The following is a 21,937-nucleotide window of genomic DNA, read 5'->3' as shown; positions in this document are numbered from 1 at the left end:
GCGACATTTGTATCAAGGGTCATGCCACCCGATTAATATCGCTACAATGCCCAAACCCTCTGATCACCCCTACTGTCTGACCTCTCAAGCTTGTTCATTCTCCCATACCACAGCCTGAGTGTCGTAGCGATTGCCGCCACCAGGAAACTACACGCCGCACACACGAAGTTGCCTGTCGGGAAGCCTTGACTTCGCTCGTCGTTCATCCAAATCCATTGCGCAATGATCTGACCAATACCTGCGCAGCTGTTGTGCAGCGCGATTGCGAGTGGCAAGGTGAGGAAGCTTGGCGAGTTGCAGGTCACCCAATTCGTCATGGAAGGTGCTGCAGGGAAGGCACCTGCAGCGGCCATACATAGGCAGCCGTACCGCTGAACATAGGCGTCGGCGGGAAGAAGGCCAGCGGTCAGCCAGCCAGTCCCTCCTATGAGTGATGCGATGGTGATATGCCACCCACGAGCGTTGAAGTGGTCCGCAGAGTAAGAAATTGTGATGGCTACGAAGAAGCCCACGACCCATGGCGGGACAGTCAAAAGTTGTGCATGAATGGACTCGTAGCCTAGTCCGGTAACGATAGTGGGCGTAAAGAACGTGAATGACCCCTGAGGAACGACGTCGGCTACATACGCAACGTAGTGTAGCAGCATGCGTGGACTGAAGCAGGTGTCCAAAATCTCTTTCTTGCTAGCATGTTCCTGATTATATCCACCGCCTCGGTCAGCCAGACGATCAATAGCGAATTTCTTTTCGGCGTTGCTGAGCCACTTCGCTCTAGCTGGGTAGTCGGGCAGGAAGAACCACAGAAGGAACGCCGATAGTAGGGTGATAATTCCTTCGATGATGAAGAGCCAGCGGAATCCTTCAAGACCTGCCGCTCCGTTGATATGGCCGACTCCGAATGCGATGGCGCCTCCGAAGGCACCAGCAAGGTTGCAGAACGCGATGACGAGAGCGATGCGAACAGCCCGCTCGTTATAGCGGTACCAGATCGTGATGAAGTAGACAATTCCTTCGATACGTAATCAGCGCAAGTTCATCAACCTCCATGTCTCATTGTAACACACCAGGAAAGAAACCGGCTTCGAAGACTCCGATCAAGAACCTCAAAGCGATGATCGTAGCACTGTTCTGTACACCCGCAAACCCAATCGTTAAGGCTCCCCAAGCGAAAAGAAGGATGCCGAGCCATCTAGAAGGTCGGATGTAGTGCTTCATGACGTAGTTGCTTGGTACTTCGAACACGGCATACGCGACGGAGAAGAGAGTGACGGTCAGAGCGTAGCCGTGAGGCGTCAGGCCCGTATTACTGAGCATGTCGTCTCCTGTCTCTGTGTTGAGCACGCGAGCGTTTCCAATGTTTCCTGTCATCAATTTTAGCGATTGACTCGGATGCTGAGCCGGTATGAGATGATGAGGACCATACCTCTATCAAGAAAATTCAAGAGATATACCCAGCAACATAGAGGTAGAACGCGTAGGTCTAGTTGCCGGTTGAGTTTCTTGTTGTACTTTTCGTCATAGACATCTATCTCCCCATGTTCTTGTAGCGTCTCATCCTGGTGTTTGACCGTGTCGATGTCGACATCTTCGAGGTGTTCCTGCTTCTCGGGTTCTATAGGCTTGTCCATGGTGATATTCTCGTCTACGATAGCTGAGCAACTCTAGGTAGTCTATTGTGAGCGAAGGTTCTTGCACCTTCCGTATAGCTTTGGTCAATGGTTATATAGTTCAGAATATCCATCTTACTTCGTTATCCCATAGCGGAACAACGCATCCGGATATACCAGTTGCGGCTTTACCCCAGATGTGCGGGGTAGAAGCCCACATCTTCGCGCTGCATATTCCCTACCACGGAGATGATCCGCGATCCATCCGCTGTGGGACGAGAATGTCGGTGTTGTCGCCGATGGTATTGTTCGTTGGGGTGCGGAACCAGTTTGGCCACCGAGAAGCCCAGGAAGCTACCCATGTACGTCATCGAAATGATTCCCGTGCATCTACGAGCTTCTTAGGGTCATCTCTGCATGCGTTCGTTGCTATTAGTAGCGTGTCCTGATTTCCGGTGAAGATGCGACAATGTGGGTGCAATTCAGTCAAGACGAGGCCTTGAAATACCTAGGTAGCCTCGGAGAGCGCGCACTGCGCACGGGCCTGCTTCCAATTGGATCTTATTTCCCCATACGTCATCTCACTCCACATGGATCTGATGAAGCCCAGAGCCTCCTACCACGAACTCTCGTCACCACTGCCCCTGTACTCCTGCGCTTCTGACGTGCGACCCTAATCGTTGTCCGTCAATCTATCTAATACTATGATAGAAAGAATCATAACTACTAGACCTATGGCCACAGTAATCTGTAAAGTAAAGGCAATCCAGACCATAGCAATTGCGCTGACTCCGATATCCGTTCGGATATTCCCATAGTTGGCAGACTCTGCCATTGCAGCTGCACCAACAGATCCCACATGTTGCCACAAACTTGCGATAAGTAACTGTACCGCCGCGGCAAAACTCGCTGCGAGGGCAAGTTCTGATACTGGGCGCGATGGGAAGGGTTTGACATCTACGTCAGACCCAGTTCTCTCATCTCGCTCTTCGTGCCACCCTGGGAATGTTGCGAGAAGCAGTATAGCGACAAATGCGAGAACGACAGCAATGATGAGAAGACCGGAGAAGAGGACTTCGTTCTTGAACTTTGCAGCAGCGCCTATTAAGTTCAGCGGGTCATTCTCGAACCCGATTTGCTGCGCCAGACCGTTGTGATCGGAGCTGCAAAGCCAGACGATACCACGCTGGCGCACGCACATCCCAAAATAGCCCGCTCGGACTTCAAGGTCGGTGGATCCTTTCAAGTCATTCAATGCGTCAAGCAACACGTCGTGGCCTTCAGTGGGGCGTTTCGAAGTCGAGTTAATATACGATAAACCGAGGACGTAGACGTTCGTCATCGTCGAAGAACTTGCGCACCCAGCCAGAGATATCGCTATGGGTACGATGAGTACGATGCTACCAATCCGTAAATGTCAGATCAACAACTCACAGTTAAGTACGATCACAACAGCCAACAGAATCATCAAGATGTGATGGAAACCGAGATACGGAATTAATTCTGGTGACATTGTCAGTTCAGATATTGGTGTGTACTGTTGGATTGACTGACGTGAAAAAGACACTACATAGCGTAGGTTCACCATCGCTACCTCAATTCCAATAACCCAGCGATTAGGACTGATTCATAAGACGCATCTGAAGTACGGTAAATCTGGCTTTGAAGCTGATGTTTGCTCCTTGATACGGTGAGTGCGGTTGCACAGATTCCCAAGCGAAGTGGTGTGCTGAAGTCTTTGCTGGAAAGTGCAGCTCTCGACTGGTTTTCAGGAATCCCCGCAGATGTTCTCCCGTATATGTGATACGTCGCATGCATGTGGCCGCATACACACTGCACGCACTGCGCCACCGGGCGCTTACCGCAATGCCAACCAGCCCCATTACTGGGCAGCCTCGAAGCTGTGATACGGCCATGAACTCAAACTTGTGTCCATATAGATCGTAGGCCTGTTCTTCTTTATTCGCATGCGACACTAGCAGATACAAACTGCGATACAACGATATGCTTACGCCGTCCTTCTGTTCGATGCGCAAGAACCTAGAGCACACCCTAGACACATTGGCGAGCGTCAGACACGAACATTGCGGGGGTCAACGTCGCGTTACTAGCAAACACGGGCGTGGGCCGTACGCGTGGAAATGGAGGAGGACGACCAACAAGCAACATGTGGTCATGAAAGGAGCCCGGAAGACAGTATATACAGTTCTAAGAAGTCACCGGGTCACACGCGAGGCGACGCGCCGGAATTTGAGGGCGTGCATCAGTACAACGGCCAAACCAACTCGCCTTCATGGGCAGATTCCAAGCCCCAGGATAGGTCTTTGAATAGCTGCAGTTCCGGACACTCTATAAAATCGAGTGTAGATTACTCCAGTAAAAGCTTGACGAGATCTGCACCATCTCTCATCATTCAACAACAGGCAATACCCCGCACATCACTTGATGATCTACAGACGCGCCACCCAAGACGATTGCAGTCAGAGTGCCGGACGGCAAGCGCAAGCGCAATTGCTCTACCCTTATCTCGTTCCTCTTCAATAGATCAGCTGTCTATCCGAGATCCACGCCAGAGCGGCGAGCCCAAGTCTGTGGAACAGCCAATAGTGCGACCAGACCGCGCAGGTCCTCCCGGCGAAGAGCGCGAACGTGGGAGAGCAAGGCTACGAGCGGGCTTGGTCCCTGGAGAAAAGGCGATAGAAAGAGAAGAGCCTCAGAAAGCGAGCGATAGAACTGCAAGGCAGCAATTACAGCAGTCGCTTATACCAGAGCGTGAATCAATCAGGCAGCGACCGGAAGACGATATACCGCGCCGACCAGAGGCGAGCAAGTTCTGGAAAGCAGTCTTAATAGCCTTGAAAAACGGAGAGCTTCGACAGAACCGAAGACAACAACCATCAGAGGTGCAACAGGAGACAAACAACAATGAGGCAGATACCTATCGCATAAATCTGCTCAGATCAGCTGCGCGGTTTTCCAATTTACGTCATGCCAGTACCGTGAATACACGACATATCTGGAGTTCACATATCGTCTTGTATGACATACTCGAAACACAGCAGTCTCGTACATCTCCCGAAACTCTCTGGCCTGATGCACATTTGAATGGGGTACCGACATACGAAGACTTCCGTAATAAGTTGAGACGTACTCCGCCTCAATGCCCTCTTCGAGTCATCTTTGTAGAGGACCTCAATCCTTCCTTGATTGAGTATCTGGGTGCCGCCTTCCAAATTCCACCAGGAGTGTTCGAAATACACTTAGATGGCTCTGGTTTTGTAGACGAAACACCCGATGGCGCGACACGAGGTCGGTGGATGAATCATTCGTCGAGTCCGGACTGTTCGTCTTTGACCTGGTTTCGGCCTATAATCCCTTTACTTCCCGTGAGTTCAGATTTCCGTAATCGGCTGCTCCACGACCGGAATCCAAAGGTGCGCTGTATGGTTGAGGGGTGTGAGAAAGACCACGAGTTGCGAACAACCACTAACATCTTGCGTCGCAATGTAAAACTATGCCCATGTCCCGGAGCTTATCAGAAAGGTTCCGAGACGGAGTATCCTATTGCACGGGAAGAGAGAGTAACGATCTTTACACGGCTCATTAACGACTGCAAATTCGGTATGTGGAAGGGACTTTCTGCGCAAGTCTAAGACTCTTTACATGTGTCCTAACGATCCCAGCCATTGTGTTACTCGATCCGCTGCCTTTCACCAGAGTTATATCGAGTACCGATCATGGCCAGCACAAGGATGCCACTCATTCCAGAATGAAGATAGTACGCTTCAACGCTCTGAACGCGCAGGAGGCTCAAAACCATAGCGTTGAGGAATGGGCTACGCGACAACGGCCGCTGTCCACTCAAGCTGCGCGTCCGGAATCGGTACGATCTTCACTTGCGTCAAATGTAGACACTACAACGGATGAGTCGCTGCTACCCGCTGGCTTACCCGATACCCACTCCGGTAAGACCCAGCATCTTCTCGTACAAACACACTCCTCAGCAGCGCTGCATATAAGACTTAGGAGAACGCACACTTTTCGAATTTGCATCGAATTTGTGAGCAGTTGGTTGTTCGCGAAAAGAGTCATTTGCGAACCTTGAATTTTCATACAAAGATGTTATTTCGTGGTCACATTCTCACATTCGGAGGAGAGAAGTAAAACGACTGACAGTTGATTAGCTGTGTTGGCCAAAGCCCCCGCGGGCGTAACGCTTCTAGACCCACAGGCCGAAGTTGAGATGAGCCGTGCAAGAGTCACGGGTTCTGTGGTCGACGCTACAAGAGCAATCTTACCAGTGACAGGAGCCCGACGGCGAAGTACAGGATTGGCTATCAAGCGGAAGCCAAGTCCAGATGGTAGAACTGGTGCTTCAACGACTCGAACTACGCATAAAACAGCAGACAGACCCGATACGGATCGAGCAAGAAACTCTGTATGTTCTCTGGAGGATCGAGCTCACGATTATAACCGGGTAATCCCATATCATCCTATCAAAGCTGGATCCTCATCCTCAGCGATATTCGGCGATACCTTTACTACGCTTGATATGCCAGCGTATATCGAACGCCTTCACGTTCCCATCTCTGTAATTGGAGAGTTTGAGGCTGCTTTGCAGTCGACAGGAAAAGGCAAAGAAAAGATACACGGTAAACGTCTCTCTACGAGTCTCATGAGACACACGCTGACCTCGTGACCCTACTGTCAGACCCACTCCAGATACTATTCAGAATTATTCACGATGATTGTCATAATCTGACCGATGTCATACGCGATTCATTGCATCGCATACGCCAAGACACGCTGAACGAAGATGTGATGCAACAGCGGGTCACGCATTGGAGAAAGCTACATCATCGCTTTAACTCCACACTTGCGGAGGTCGACCAGCAACTGCGATCCTTGATACACTTCCAGAACGATAAGGAGCTATTCTATCTCAACGGCAATCAACGAACCGAGCTACCATCGGAGAGGCTAGCAAGGGACGCGAGTCAGAATTTGAGGAACTGTCTCAATCTTGTCGAAAGGTCTTCCACGGCATTGCTTACAGAAATGCAAATAGTTGACAGCCGACGAAGCATCGCGGAAGCTGAGAGCGTGTCTAAACTCACCGAGCTAGCATTTGTCTTTATCCCGCTGTCCTTCGTTGCAAGTCTGTTCAGCATGCAAGTCAAGGAACTGAGCAACGGAGTGCCGCTTTACGTCTTCGCCCTCGCCGCCGCAGCCACTGTCTTTATAGCTTACGCTATGCGTCTCAGCATTCGCAGCTCCCGCCTCATCGCATATAAAACACAGATATTGGGCCAAATCCACGCTGAATCACACGTTCCGCACAATCAACCACTGCCGACACACATAGTCCTGAGATGGCTACACACTACGATCAGCAGGCTTGTATCGAGAACATCTACCAATGCATTCGTTGCTGTCTTCCCGCTTGTGCTAGTTGGGGCGCTTACAGCTGCTGTTCTTAGTCCTGTAATCCTACTTGGGCTACGTGAGATCGATAAAGGGTTTACCGCTGTGATCATCATCCTTGTACTTTCTTCGAACGCGATCATTCTTATTCCACTTGCGAAATTCGGGTTTCAAGATCTTGGCACTAGTCCGATGGGCATAATTCGCGACGTTCGAAGATGGCGCAAAGAGAGTCAAAAGAGAAGAACCAAATCAAAGAGACAAAGGATAAATCCAGATCCAGAAGCTCAAGCTCAATGGAGAGATAGTAGTAGTGGTGAGCGCGTCAAAGACTACGGCCCCAGATCTTCGGAAAACACTTCGAGCCACTCCACCAGTAGAGCGTCATGGTCATCTGCTACTGGTTCATGATAGATATGCGGGCTGTGTAACTCAGTCTACGATCGATAGTCCATCACTCCACGAGAAACGTTCCATAAACATGCAACTCATCCCTTGTCCTCCATCTCCCTGCGACATATATTTTTTCACCTTCCCAGACGTGCACACCCAGCTCCTTCAGACCACTCTTGTCCATCACACGCCGACTCGCCGGGTTCTCAGAGTTTACAATAGCTCGTAGAAAGACTTTTTCGTATGGCTCCCAGAAAGATCTTTCTTTTTTGCAAGCATCGATGAGTGCTTTTACAGCACTTGTTGCGTGACCCTTACCCCAAGCAGAGGGTAGATAGCTATAACCAAGTTCGACGGTGAGACATTCCGGTTCGAATGAGGAAGGAGGCAGAATGTCAGATCTCAAAGTGAGGCTCCGATCGCCGAGAGATTTTACACCGATATGACCAATGAAGCGAGATGGAATCGAGTCATTATCTGCGCCATCATCTGCGCCATCGTGTCCGGGAGACAAGAGCAACTCGTGTACGGCATAGGATACTCGGTATGACTTGGTTTCGCCTTCGCTGACCGTGACTGGCAGGGCGTATTTGGTGAATCTTTCGGTGTCTTCGGCGGTTTTGGCGATCCCGTCAATGCTGAGCGGCATTAGTTCAGTCCCAGTGTACATGATGCACGATATATGGGTGGCTAATGACAGAAGATGGGACGACCTACCTCCAAAATGCGGCCTTCTCGTCACTGCGTAGTTGGTGTAGCCACTCGAATTCTTGGCTTCCTCTCTCTGCTGCCATGATCCGCGTCAATTTTAGCTGCGGTGTGAAGATTGTGTGATCCATAGTTGTCAAATGCTGTGAGAGTAGGTTTCTAGTTCTCACAGGGCCTTCCTTATCAACCTTTATATTACTCTCTGGTCAGCCTCTGAAGGCTGATATACGTCGGAATAGACTAGACGAAAGGTCCAATCGGCGTTCCTTAAGCTCGGTAATCACTGAATAAGGATTAGCGTAAGACCTCAGCTGTCCACGGCTGGACTAGTCATTCCGATGCTTCGTGACTCTTATGTCTGCACACCTCTGGGTAGAGGGCCTTGTTCCAGGCCCCAATGAGAATCGGCCGCGCGGAGTGCTGACACCCAACTGCAGATATCTTTATCGTGGCTGTTCCGGGATCACACCCAGTCGTGCGAATCAGACGGCTTTGCGCCTCGACACCAAACTTCATGAAGCTAGGCAACGGTATGCTCATTGTATATTCCAGCATACAAACATGCAACGATGAGTCAGTCGCTGACATGGTCGGCTTTGCTTACTGTCAAGCCTAACGCGAACATGCCGTGGCTACATGCAGAACCCCGTACAGCATATAGCGCTTTATTCTAGATATATTCTGATAGCGGTGGGTATGTCCCGTACTCGATCATTCACTGGGTATTGGAAGCTCGAGCTCAAAATGGGTGCAGCCTTTTTCGTATGATTGCTTCTTTGCCGTGGATGAAGCCTTCGACGTGTCGTGTGTTGTTGGCTTTCGTCGCGGTCTCGTCGTTTGGCTCTTGCCTCGTTGCCCCACGTATGGCTCAGTTGGAATAGTCTCGGAGAAACTCAATATAACAGGACACGTGTTTACCAGCTGGTTATGACGTGACGGCACATGAATGTCTTGACGCGAGAAGACAGCAAAGGTATGGGATTCTAGCGCCACTCATGTCTTGGCATTCCCGAATCGCCGACCGAACTTTTGGCATTGTCGCGACGAACACCTACATCCGCATCAGCACCAATGGCACATCCACGATCGCTACTAGCTCCTCTGAGCAGACTCACTATATCATCCATTGCCGCCTCGAGATCAGAAGTCCCGCGCTTCGCTTCAATACCGCACCAGACGATACGATGCGCAACCACAAAAGCCCAACCCAAGAAAAAGAAGAAGGCGCGGAACACGTTCTTGCAACATGACTTGAAGAAGGCAGAGAAATTCTCCCTTATCGATGCAATGCAGTACGTTCTATTTGGACATGTACAAGGAAGTGGGAAGATCGCGGGCTGACGGTGGAACAGATATATCCGCGCCTTTGAAGTAGGCCGCAACCCGTCTTCCTCCAAATACGAACTACATGTACGCCTACGCACACTCAAGAACGGACCCGTCATACGAAACCGATTACGACTCCCGCACCCTGTCAAGACTGATATACGAATTTGCGTCATCGCCGCCCCCGATTCGAAACCCGCTGCTGAAGCACGAGCAGCCGGTGCTACGCTTGTAGGCGAGGACGAGGTTTTCAACCAGATTAAAGAGGGGAAGATCGATTTCGAACGGTGCATCTGCCACATTGATAGTCTGCAGAAGATGAACAAGGCGGGGTTGGGAAGGCTGCTAGGTCCCAAAGGCTTGATGCCGAGCACAAAAGCAGGAACAGTCGTTACGAACGTGGGCGTCACTGTCCGAAATATGACTGGTGGCAGCGAGTACCGAGAACGCCTGGGTGTGATTCGTATGGCAGTTGGACAACTAGGATTCACGCCAGAAGAGATGCAGAACAATATCAAGGGATTCATGGATGCGATAAAGAAGGAAATGGCGCAAATGAGCGATCGTATCACCAAGGAGATTCACGAAGTGGTGCTTAGCTCGACGAACGCACCCGGTTTCACGTTGAGCGGGGACTTTAAAGGACCGGACTCCATATCACCAAAGGAGTTGAGTGGGCCTTTGTAAATGTAGCTTTCTGGGGTGTATGACCAATGTACCATACCGAACGCCGTCGCTATGCTGGACAATATCTTCTCTTATGGTGACTTGAGTGTTTTGAGGACCTTGACTGCCTCAGCAGGTTCCTCCATGTCCGCGTATATCTTCATGACTTTCATCACACGACCAGCATCAGACTTATCAGCAGTCTTGGCCTGCTGCAGTGCAGTACTCAGGTCCATCAACAACGTACTCCGCACCTTTGCTATTCTGGCCGCCTGGGCTGCCACAAATGGATGCTCGCTCAGCTCTTTCTGCAGTCCTAGCACCAACCGGTAGTGCACAACATTCCGCCTCAACTTGGCGACCGACACGCCGTAACCCTCTTCTTCCTCGTCTTCATCTTCCTCGTCCTCGCTATCCGAGACCTCTTCTCCGAGGATGATCGTCTCGTGCCCCGCCGTCTCAATCAAAAGTTCAGCCTCCAATTCTTTGAGTCTAGCGTCGTAGTCGATCAGCCGCCTCCCCAAGTCAATTTTAGCCCTAACATCTCTCCTTTCTTGTAGCAACTCCCCGACTTCTTCTTCTCGTTTCCCCACCACACCGGCCAGGCCGTCAACTTCCTTCCTGAAGCCCAGCAGTCCTACTCGCACCTCTTCTACCTTTTCTTCGCCGCCGTGTAGACTGTTTCCCAAATTGAGGAAGTCTTGGTAGTTGCTGTTGACGAGGTCTAACAGCTCCTTTGAGAGAAGCTGCGATCGCGACCGCAGTTCCGAACGCAGGTCTTCGAGCGTTTGGTGTCGGTTGTGGAGCGTAGAGAGATATGATGCCGGTGAGAAGTTCGGGGCGAGGAAGTCTGATCGGCGTAAGGGCGTCGCGAAGGGGAGGGTGGAGAGGTTGTCTTCGTCGTCATTATCGTTGTCGCTGGATGCGGAACGCGAGTCGTCGCCGAACTGGAGGACGTGGGTTAGTCGCAAACTCGCGTGATCATGTGCACGACAAGAAAAGGCCTCTGGGATTACGCACGTAGAAGCGACTCATAGTTGTTGTCTCAGCTCCATGTAGAGGGTCCTGCGAGAGGCTGAGTGTGTGTTGCCAGAAGTCCAAATAGAGCTATCGATAAGGTCGCAGCATCGGAAATGAACCGAGGCCTCGGAACTCGACACGCATCTCATGGTTTGTAATGCACGCCATCTAGCGGCGTGGGGCAAAGCAAAGCGAAGACGTCAGTCGCCTTGCCTTCAGTAGCATTTACCCTTGATCTTGTATCTGAGTTCCCCTAGAGTCTCAATACTACCAATTCGAATCTTTCTTTCTCAGCATAGTGTGCAAGGCCAAGAGACGTCATAGTATACCAGACGATGCCACCGCAACCTGAGCTTCCCGAGCCAGCGCATCCAGAAGTAGATTCGATGCTGAGCCGCCGATTCGGAAAGGAGGTTGCCAATTACTTCTCTGGTACCTAGATAACCCACCTATACCCCTTCTGCAACACGCTCCTAACATGATCATGCAGGCTCCCCACTCAATCGCGTGGGCTTCCTGCGTCCCGACCACCAATTCCTCTCCTCGGCACTCAATCATCCCAGCACAACCTTCTTGCTATTCAACAAACTCGAGCCCCTTACAAAATCTGGGTCGGAGCTCGCCCGCTGCACCTTTGCCGACGTAAAACCACTCATTGGCGAGAACCCGTTCGAGAAGTCGGAGGAAGAAGTCATTGCGCAGTACAACTCGAGCTTGTACGTTCCGCAGATAATCTTCTTGGGCCTGGACGAGCGGAAAGATGGATTCAAGTACAAGGAGCATTACAAAGGACAACCATGGTTCGCCGTCGATGTCACACCCAAGGAGAGTGTGAAGGAGAAGGCAGAGGAACTGCTGGAGCGAATGACAAGCACGGGCTTGGAGTTTAGTAAGGGTAGAATGAACCTGAGTCTGCAGGCTGAGGAAGGTGCGTTACCGTTGATCCATCTTGACTAGTCTTCAGGATCCTTGTCTGACACTCCACAGCGGCCATCTATGCGGAAGCCCGACATCTCCTCGATTGGAACGAACGAAACCCTTTCTGCGCTTCTTGCGGCTACAAGACTCTCTCAGTTAACGCCGGTTTCAAGCGCACTTGCCCGCCTAAGGACATCGCGTCCGAAGTCAACCAAGGCGAGCGCCCACCCTGCGCGACCCGAACCGGTATCTCGAACCTGTGCTTTCCTAGAACAGACCCTACGGTCATCATGGCGGTTGTATCTGCCGACGGCACGAAGATCCTACTAGGACGCCAGAAGCGCTGGCCGGCCCACTTCTACTCCACACTAGCTGGTTTCCTCGAACCCGCCGAAAGTGTCGAAGAAGCCGTACGTCGCGAGGTCTGGGAAGAATCTGGTATACATCTCGGTCGCGTTGTTATTCACAGCACTCAGCCATGGCCCTACCCTGCTAATCTCATGATTGGCGCAATTGGGCAAGCCATTCCGGATGGAGAAACGATTCATCTCGGACACGACGCTGAGCTGGAGGACGCGAAATGGTTCACAGCAGACGAAATCAGAGAGGCGCTTCGTATTGGTACTAGTGGACTTGGAGATGATGCTGGGCCAGAGTACAAGGAGGGTGGACTGAGATTGCCGCCGAAGACTGCCATTGCAAACCAACTGATAACGGCTGTAGCTAATGGATTTGCTAGCGGGAGCCCCATGATTTAGATGCGCAGGCTCAGTTATAGATGGACGTTCTAGAGATTGGATTTTGTACAGTGTAGTTGTAGTACAATATAGAGGAAATAATCACGCAGACGCGTGTGTTGTTGTACATCCATGTTATTGCATTATGTATATGTTTCTGGTCTTCTACTCCAGTACGATGTATCGGCGCAACCGCTCAGGTATCGCATCATACAGCTTCTTCTGCTCCAGCCACTTCTTTGAGAAGAGGCGATCAGCATATCTGTATGCGCCATCGCACAGCAAAGTGACGACAGTTGATCCCTTGCCCATCTTCTCTGCCACCTCCTTGGCTGCCACGACGTTGAGGCACGAACTTGCGCCTAGGTATAGACCCTCCTCGTCCAGGCATCTGTACACCATCTCAATGGTTTTCTCGTCGCTAATGTGTACTGAGCCGTCCAAGAGGTCAATATCAGGTTTCAGGTTCTCCGTTACGCGACCCTGGCCAATGCCCTCGGTTATCGAGCCACCAGCTCGTTCCTGAAGCTTACCGCCACTCTGAATGTAGGAGTGCAGTACCGAACCTGGAGGGTCAGCTAGGAAGCTCTTGACCCTCCCGCCACTCTTCTCCTTCAGGTACCGCGTCACACCCGCGAGCGAGCCTCCAGTGCCAGTAGCGCAGGTAAAAGCGTCAAGCTTTCCACCTGTCTGATGCCAGATCTCAGGTCCGGTAGTCTCAATATGCGCCTGCCTGTTCGCCACATTGTCAAACTGATTCGTCCAAACCGCGTTCTCTAATCTATCCGCATGTCGCTTGGCCTGATGGTTGTAGTTCTCCGGATTGTCAAACGCCACCGCTGGTACCGGGTATACCTCCGCACCGAGTAAGCGCAACAAATCAATCTTTCCCTGCGATTGCGTGTTGGGCATGTAGATTACCAATCGGTATCCTTTTGAGCGACAGACGTGTGCAAGACCAATACCAGTGTTTCCAGCGGTGCCTTCGATGACAGTACCGCCAGGCTTCAAGAGGCCCTGGCGCTCGGCGTTTTCGACGACGAAGAGGGCGGCGCGGTCCTTGACAGAGCCACCGGGGTTTTGGAATTCGGCCTTTCCAAGGACATTGCAGCCGGTCTCTTCGGAGAGGCGCTTGAGGCGGATGAGGGGGGTCTTTCCGATCGCTGTACAGAAGAGTCAGTATAGAGGTTTAGGTATGCTTGTCGAATACGGTACCATCTAGGAAACCCCGCTGTCCAATGCCTTGGGCTTGCGAAATGTTGATGGCGGTCTGTTGTGCAGCCTCTATTTGGCTGAGGCTTTCAGCATTCCGCCATGCCGTGGCGGCGAAACTCCGCGCTGCAGTCCTGAACATTGTTGCTTTACAGAAAGAGGCAAACAAGTCAGCATGGGAAAGTTGGAGTACTAAAGATTCACGATGATGCCATTCGGCTGATCGGCGAATCAACGCGCTCTCGCCCGATGTCGCAACTGCAGGACCCCTGTCGTCCTGAGACCCCTGCAGCCACGAGTTGTTGCCGCGTGGGGTCACGGTAAACAGTCCAACAACAACACCGACGCCCGCATTTGCATGTCAAGACGTTGCGACAAGACACGCAACTAACGGCCTCGTCAACATGGTCGGCCGCACATCGACACGTGCACCGCGAACATCGACCTCTTCGGCGACACGCACCACCAAGTCCACACGCGCATCGTCCGCCAGGCAGTCCTCGAACGCAGTCGAAATCCCCGATGAAGGCCCCGTCACCCCTCTCCGAACAAAGATCGGCCAGGTCTTCAGCGATGCGCAAAGGACGACTGCAACACAGAGGAAGCTCATCGTAAACCTCAGAAAGATACAAGAAGCATGCTGCTTCGAGCCACCAGACACGGGCAAGGGCGGGAAGAAATCCAAAGGTGAGGAGCAGGAGGATTTTGACGAGGAGGAGTTCAACACCGAGGTAGTGCGATGCGTACTGAGGATCATGGCCGTCAAGAAGAGCGAACCGGTTGGAGACAGGGTGATACGTTTCTTGGGCCTATTCCTGAAGCATGCCTCTGAGAAAGACCAAACCATATTCGCTGCCGAGTCGGAAGAAGAAGCCACGGCATTCCACGAAACGCCCAGCAGTCGCCTGACCTCAAACATCCTCACCACCATTCTCGCCCTCCTAACGGCAAAGGACAAGACGGTCCGTTTCCGAGCCACACAAACGGTCGCGCACATCGTAAACAGCCTCACAACCATCGACGACGATATATTTGACCTAATAAGATTGGGTTTCTTGAAGCGTCTGCGAGACAAAGAGCCAACAGTGCGCGTGCAGGCCATCCTGGGCTTGGGCCGTCTGGCTGGTAATGATGATGAAGAACAAGACGACGAGGATAGCGACGATGAGGCCGCTGGCGGTATCCTCGACAAGCTTCTGGACATTATGATTAACGATCCGAGTGCCGAAGTGCGACGCGCTGTTCTGCTAAACCTACCGTTGTGGCCATCCACCCTCCGTTACATCCTGGAGCGAGCTCGAGACATGGATGCTACCACTCGCCGATTAGTCTACGGCAAAATCCTACCTGCGCTAGGAGACTTCCGTCATATGTCTCTTGTCGAGCGTGAGAAGCTCATCCGATGGGGTCTCCGCGATCGAGACGACCTTGTCCGCAAGGCTGCTGCCATCCTGTTCCGTGAACGCTGGCTCGAGGACTGTGCCTCTGGGCGCGATACCCGACCAGAAGAGGAGAAGAAGCCAGGAGATGTCGCTCCGCCAAATCTAGAAGCACTTTGCGAGCTTCTTGAGCGTATCGATGTCACCAGATCTGGGGAAGAAGAGGGCATGGCTCACGAAGCGATGCGTCAGTTTTGGGACGGTCGGCCAGACTACCGCAAGGAAATCACATTCGATCATGAATTCTGGAACAACCTCGATGCGCAGACGGCCTTTATTGCACGCACACTGAACGATTACAGTCACAGCACTGACGACGAGAGAGTGCGAAGCATGATAGAAGATAAGATGCCAGAAGTTACCATGTTTGCTTTCGTCCTACAGAGAGAGCTCAACTCTCTGATGGAATTGGTGGACAAGGTTGCTGTCCTGGAAGAGAACGACCCAGAGACTGAAGAAGCGCAAGAAGACGTCGAGGAGCAAGACTTCATTGTTCAGCAACTGCTCCACATCGCTCACACCCTTGACTATACAGACGAGATGGGGCGTAGGCAAATGTACAACATCATGCGTGAAGCCATTGCCAAGGCCCAGCTGCCGGAAGAGTGCACTAAGCTCGCCATCGAGGTGTTGCGCAAGGTCTGTGGAGCCCGTGGCGAATCAGACTTCTGTGCTCTTATCGTAGAGGCCATTGCCGATGTCCGCGACTCTTTACTGGATTCCGACGATGCTACAGTCACTGGCGAGGACGCTGAAGAGAGCTTCCATTCTGCGCAATCTGATGCCGAAGGGGATGCACCGTTGATCAAGCCCAAGACCTCAAAGGCTTCCGAGAATCTCTCCGAGGAAGAGAAAGAAGAGCGACAGATCCGCGAAGTTATGGTGTACTCAAAGTGTCTGCATATTGCTCAATGCACACTCCAGAATGTGGAAGGCGATCTGGAGTCAGACACATCACTCACCAGCATCCTCAACACACTTATCATCCCTGCTGTTCAAGCTCATCAGGCTATGATACGAGAGCGTGGTGTTATCTGCTTGGGTCTCGCAGCCCTCCTTAGCAAGGTAAGTCAAGGAGCTCATAACCACTCATGGTGTTTTACTAACAAGAAGCAGGACCTCGCTGATAATAACCTCGATCTCTTCTTCCATTGTTTCATGAAGGGCCATGATGCCCTCAAAGAGATCGTCATTCAGGTTCTGACAGATGTAATCATCACACATCCTCAGCTTCTCACACCTACGATACCAGACCCAGATGCCTCGACCGAAGATGCAGAGCCCATCACAAACCCACGAATCCGCCCCGTTACCAAGATCTTGCTCAAGGCTTTCGGTTCGGACAATAAGCGCATTGGCCTGATCTCTTGCACCGCAGCCTCCAAACTTCTCCTCTTGGGTATTCTGCCTCCTCTGTCGACAACCGAAGTCCTTAAAGCCTTCACCCTGACGTATTTTGACCCCGAGACGGCGTCAAATCCTGCTCTGCGGCAAGCACTCAGCTACTTCTTGCCCGTGTACTGTCACTCCAAGCTCAAGAACGCAAAGCTGATGGGTGAGATTGCTGTGCCAGTAATCTCAAAACTACTCATAATGCGCGATGACAACGTCGAGGACGAAGATGTAGATGAGATGGTGGGCTGGCCTGTCATCACTGCACATCTTGCCGAATGGACCGATGGACGTAAGGTCGTGGGCGCAACCGAACTTGGTCTCGACGGAAAGACAAGCACCATTACCGAAGCTGAAGAACCGCACGTCCAGCTCGCGATCGACATCTTGGAACGCGCATTGACAGGTACATGCTCAAAGGATGAGCGAAAGCCTTTACTCTCGCTATTGGGCAAACTGTTCATCGCGCCTTCTGGCCCAATTCCCAAAGGAGAAGAGGGCGCACTCGACGAGGAAAGCTTCCGCACCTTACACGAGCTAATGTCCGAGGCTGTAGAAGGAAAGATCGGCACTGACGCTACTCAACGCAACGCTTTGATCAAGCTGGAAGCTACGCTAACTAAGCGACTCGGCGAGACTACACAAGTGCAAGACACTGATGTAGAGCGCACAGCCACACCCGAAACGACTGCTGCTGCCGACGCAACGGAAGTGAACGAGGAGGAGACAGAAGGCGATGCTACTGAGGTCTCTGCATCGCGGAGTCAAAGGAAATCTAATGTGACGCAGGTCGACGACGAAGAAGAGGAGGAAGAGGAAGAGGATGAAGACACTATGCTAGCGGGTATGCAGGGTGAGGGCACGCGTATGCCTCTTGAGGATGAGGATGAAGAGGAGGAAGAAGACGATGCTGAGTCTGAGGCTGGGCACAGCACGTTGACAGTTGGCAGGGATGACAGGAGACGGACACAAGTGACCGAAGATGACATCATGGAGAGCTTGTTGCAGAGCGAGATGGATCACTCTGCGTAGTCTCTTTGTTTCTCTCTCTCGACCTCTCTGGGTTGACGGCGTTACATGGTCCCATTGGCCTCTTCTCGGCATGTTTTGTCTTGATTACGAAGGAGCTCCGGTAGTGCGCAATGAGTTCATGAATGCAGAAACGTCTTATGATACTTCCTCTCAATCGTCCAGTCACCGTTAGACGTACTGCGTGCTCTGTGTTCATTTCAGTCTCAATTTAGCGTCATCAACCGCTCATTCACATGCATCAAGGTGACCATCGTAGAAGGGTACCCATTACCTCCCGCACTTTCGAGAGATCATTATATAGAATTTAAGAGGGGGTATACTACAAACTGCTCCGGAAAGGACGACATCAATGCCCATCGCCAAAATATACTCCGAAATCATCACGTAAACTCATACCAATCATCGTAGACCACGATCTGGTCCAAGGCCAGTTCCATCATCTCAAACTGCGTCAAGGCCATCAAGAAAACACCCCTTGCACATGCGCCAGTACTTTTGTACATGTTTCACTCCTCGAGTCCAATCTGCATCCCTCTTCCGTTATGACGTCCCATAGTCTGCGCTCAGCATCATACCCTAGGTCTTCCGTCATGTCTTTGTTCGGGCCCCACATCCTGTGCGGACCGTCGTCATCCCCATACACTCTCTTATCGTCTAGCATCTTCGCCGGGTCAAGCTTGAGATTGTTGTGATGCAGGAAGAGGATCGATGGTTTATGTGGGGCTTTGAGTATCCTGTCATGTCCCTTCTCGATCTCGGTATTCGGTTTCGCAAGGTCGGCGTCTCGCCAGAGTGTTTCGGTGTGAATATGGCTGCGCATTGGAATAAGGTATTCGTAGTCGAGTGTCGGGTCTGCTTGCGCGAGGCCGGTCCCCCTGAAAGTGCCATTCATATGGTTGCCAAGAACACTGGGGGGTGTTTGGACTTGGTAATAGGGCAGGCCAACTGCGAGTGCTGCCTGTACAAAGGTTTCTTTGTCGCCAGCACCTGGGCTGCCTTGGCTAAGAAGGATGTAATAGTAGTCTGGGCCGTAGTAGTTGTAGTACACCATCATAAGGAGCGACGCGCGGTGGATGTCCTTGTTGATGAGAAGCTGGCCGCTCTCGGTAGAAAGCCTCGATTGAGAGGCGACTTCTGGTATCGCGGCGATATGATAGTAATGCGAGGATATCGTCTGAGCCCAGAAGTCGGGCCAAGTGACTAGGCCGTGAGTCGTATATGGTGCGGCGGAGAAGAATTTGGTGGGATCCTGGGTTGGGAATGCGTCGCTATCAAGGAAGAGAGCATGCTGGAAGGATGAGAAAAGGATGGCGAAGATCTTGTACTGGTAGTGATTGGGTGGCTTCGCGTTTGTGGCTGTGTCGTAGATGTTGGACAAGACTACACAACGGGCGTTGAGGGACGGTAGGAGGGTGTCGCATATCTCCGGGTCGTACTTTGTCCAGTCATCGATAAAAACTTCCATGGGTAGGTCGCAGCCAGTTTTCCGCAGCATGCGCAGCGACACCAGGAAGATCGGCATATAGAAGACGTCTGCAGTGGTGACAATCCCCGTTGTGCCTTTGGCAAATGGTAACTTTGGTGCCAGAAGTTGTGCCCATCTACGCATAGTATAGTGAGACTGGAATAGAGCAGTCTCCTCTTTGTCGGTGAAGTCCAGCAACTTCTCAGGATGCGCTTGATGTGGTTCGAGAGGCAGAAAGTTCTTCACCAGTGCATCGCCGTCGCCTTTGAGGCGTAAGGCCTCGCATTGCGGCTGCGACTCGATTAGGGCGGTGACAAGATCCGACCAGAACTCTCGCACAGGCGCGCCGAAGGTGGAGCTAGTGGCAGTGAGGTTTTTGCCTGTCAATAAAGGCATATGCAAGGCATTTGACCCATATAAGCCGTGTGGGAGAAAGAAGATGCCGCATGTAAGAAGGAAGAGCGGGATGACGATGAGTCGCGGTATCGAGGGGACGGATACGAGCATAGTCGCGGGTGGATTGTTATCGTCGGAGGAAGTCCATGAAGGTGGACAATCGGAGTGGAGGACAATGACAGAGGAAGACCAGGTTCAATATGAAAGAGAGGGGTGAGAGAGCGTTCAAGTGAAATTACTGAGCGTCAGCATTGCGTGAAACCTGCCAAACCAATAGAAAAAGGTGCGTGGCGTTTGGTAAGATAAGAAGCTACGACCCGCTCATGCAAACGGTAGGCAACGACAGTGCGGCTTAGTGGAGGCACAGTCCATAGACGGCTAGAGTCCATATGGACGATGAGTTTAACCGGCCTCGCGAGATGCATATTGACTGACATTACAGCCCCTAGAGCTCAGACACAGCCACCGTTCGCCCCGTCTTACTCATGCGAGTGCATGCTCGTGTAACGTGACACAACGTTGTCAGCTCTGTGAGTGGGCTCACCTGCATACGCGCCTTCTGTTGCAAAGCGACCTTCTGCGTAGGGAGCCCCCAGAGCCGTGGGTGACGGCCAGACCGCCGAGACGCGATAATTCAGCCCTGTGTTGGAGTGAAAATCTAGGAATAGAAATCCCTAGTTAGACGCATAGCGTGATCTGCGGCCTCACCCGGTGGCTGGAATTAGGGGTTCACAGGCTGGACCCTGTAACTAACAAGAAACGGTCGCTCGCGTATTCGGGCGTTATCGATCGCTTGCCATGCGTGATCGCAACCTCTTCAACTTTCGTAGTCTACACCTTGACAGGGCTAATTAGGCCTCGAACTTCCCAAGATTTCGAGGTAGATCGTTCTATTGGCGCGTTATAAAGAGACCGTACGGATGGTACCAAGGCACCCGAGGCACCCGAGGCTGCGTGGCGACCAACAAGCGCTGCTGAATATTACCGGACACGAAATTACGAACGGCCCAGGATCTCTTTCAGGACATCGCGTCATTCAGGCGCTACGCCGTGCTACTCAGCTCCAGTTAACCCGAAACAGTCATCGTGCTGAAAAATGTCTACACATGACTGTCTTCCTGTGTGAAGAGGAAGACTTCAGCGGAATGTAGACCACGGCCATCAGGTGCACGTTACTTTGCGAAGATGGCTACAATGAGACTCGGGAACTCTGCGATTACGGAGATATTGTGGAGATTGGGAAAGAGTTCAATATGTACACAGGAGACAGGGGTGGGACGCTCATTTCGCGTTCCAAGGACACAGTGCGACGCGCCGAATCAGTGCGGGCGACGTGTGGTGAAATGCTGTCCACCTCTTACCATCAGCCGCTCTCTACTGGGAAGACTGTAACATGGGCAGATGACGTGTAGGGTGTTTGTAGTTCCTCTCGAATCCGTGCGCAGACTACAATCCAAGGTATGTAGTAGTCTTGTCGGACCGAGCGCGGATCAGCCCAAGCCGCCAGACATCATAGTCTGCCGTATTTGGACATTTTTAGATATACGTGGGTGGTGCGATGTTCAGCCACAACTAGCAGCGTCTACGATGTCAATGGAATCTGTATGGTTGGCCACCGTTATTTGGTTGGTGAATTTCTACGTACCATGGTGACCTTGTGTGTGAAAAATTAGTAGTTTTGCTTGGAGCGAAAATTCAGCATGAATGCATTCAGAATCGTAACGGTCGTCCGGCTGATGTATGGCGACTGTAGAAAGGTCTCGTTCGCTTTCCATGTTCGATATGACACGGTAATACTCACCACAGCAAAGGAGCTTGCAGTCGAAATCGTGTTGCCACTACCGCATGCAAAGCAATTATGACCAACACGGAATGAGCAAGATGGTTTGAGAATTATTAGGGCAGGTAAGCAAGGTAATTCTATGATAAGTACAAAAGACACGAGGCTAAGGAGCTGCCTCTTGTTCCGCGCCTTGATCGCCGAAGCGATGTGTTCAATTTGGATCAGATAAAAAAGAAAGAAAAGCAAGGCATATGGAAAGAGAAGCTCACAGCCTAGACATCAAACGAAATGATCGACCATGGAATCCAAAAGCTCCAGCAAGCCCGTATGCCGCCGTCCGTGTTGTACTTTTGTCCATCCGCCCCGCTTTTGAAATGAAATGCAAGTCGATCCCCAAACACCCCCATCCTAGGTATCGA

General features: G+C 51.7%; 7 protein-coding genes across 7 annotated transcripts; 3 read left to right on the top strand and 4 right to left on the bottom strand.

Moving 5' to 3' along the window:
• Positions 1-41: 41 nt before the first annotated feature.
• On the bottom strand, positions 42-1,628 carry J4E84_005440 (uncharacterized protein; the record flags this gene model as incomplete). The annotated part of the gene is made up of 3 exons (XM_049388037.1): positions 42-1,009; positions 1,065-1,392; positions 1,473-1,628. The coding sequence occupies 3 exons, from the start codon at positions 1,626-1,628 to the stop codon at positions 42-44; spliced, it is 1,452 nt and encodes a 483-aa protein (XP_049244277.1).
• Positions 1,629-9,203: 7,575 nt separating this feature from the next.
• Positions 9,204-10,145, top strand: J4E84_005439 (uncharacterized protein; the record flags this gene model as incomplete). The annotated part of the gene is made up of 2 exons (XM_049388036.1): positions 9,204-9,424; positions 9,485-10,145. 2 exons carry the CDS (start codon positions 9,204-9,206, stop codon positions 10,143-10,145), a joined length of 882 nt encoding a protein of 293 aa, XP_049244276.1.
• A 71-nt stretch (positions 10,146-10,216) lies between these two features.
• On the bottom strand, positions 10,217-11,159 carry J4E84_005438 (uncharacterized protein; the record flags this gene model as incomplete). Its single annotated transcript, XM_049388035.1, has 2 exons — positions 10,217-11,071; positions 11,145-11,159. 2 exons carry the CDS (start codon positions 11,157-11,159, stop codon positions 10,217-10,219), a joined length of 870 nt encoding a protein of 289 aa, XP_049244275.1.
• Positions 11,160-11,479: 320 nt separating this feature from the next.
• J4E84_005437 (uncharacterized protein) lies at positions 11,480-12,820 on the top strand (the record flags this gene model as incomplete). The annotated part of the gene is made up of 3 exons (XM_049388034.1): positions 11,480-11,576; positions 11,635-12,072; positions 12,132-12,820. The coding sequence occupies 3 exons, from the start codon at positions 11,480-11,482 to the stop codon at positions 12,818-12,820; spliced, it is 1,224 nt and encodes a 407-aa protein (XP_049244274.1).
• A 144-nt stretch (positions 12,821-12,964) lies between these two features.
• On the bottom strand, positions 12,965-14,153 carry CYS17 (Cysteine synthase 1; the record flags this gene model as incomplete). The annotated part of the gene is made up of 2 exons (XM_049388033.1): positions 12,965-13,962; positions 14,015-14,153. 2 exons carry the CDS (start codon positions 14,151-14,153, stop codon positions 12,965-12,967), a joined length of 1,137 nt encoding a protein of 378 aa, XP_049244273.1.
• Positions 14,154-14,415: 262 nt separating this feature from the next.
• J4E84_005435 (uncharacterized protein) lies at positions 14,416-17,874 on the top strand (the record flags this gene model as incomplete). The annotated part of the gene is made up of 2 exons (XM_049388032.1): positions 14,416-16,515; positions 16,567-17,874. The coding sequence occupies 2 exons, from the start codon at positions 14,416-14,418 to the stop codon at positions 17,872-17,874; spliced, it is 3,408 nt and encodes a 1,135-aa protein (XP_049244272.1).
• Positions 17,875-18,334: 460 nt separating this feature from the next.
• On the bottom strand, positions 18,335-19,846 carry J4E84_005434 (uncharacterized protein; the record flags this gene model as incomplete). The annotated part of the gene is made up of 1 exon (XM_049388031.1): positions 18,335-19,846. The coding sequence occupies one exon, from the start codon at positions 19,844-19,846 to the stop codon at positions 18,335-18,337; it is 1,512 nt and encodes a 503-aa protein (XP_049244271.1).
• Between the last annotated feature and the right edge of the window lie 2,091 nt (positions 19,847-21,937).

The sequence above is a fragment of the Alternaria hordeiaustralica genome (genome assembly GCF_023758085.1).
Source record: "Alternaria hordeiaustralica strain BMP 2776 chromosome Unknown scaffold_9, whole genome shotgun sequence".
Lineage (NCBI taxonomy): Eukaryota > Fungi > Ascomycota > Dothideomycetes > Pleosporales > Pleosporaceae > Alternaria > Alternaria hordeiaustralica.
Note: the sequence above shows the minus strand (reverse complement) of the source record. Positions and strands in the feature narration are given on the sequence as shown.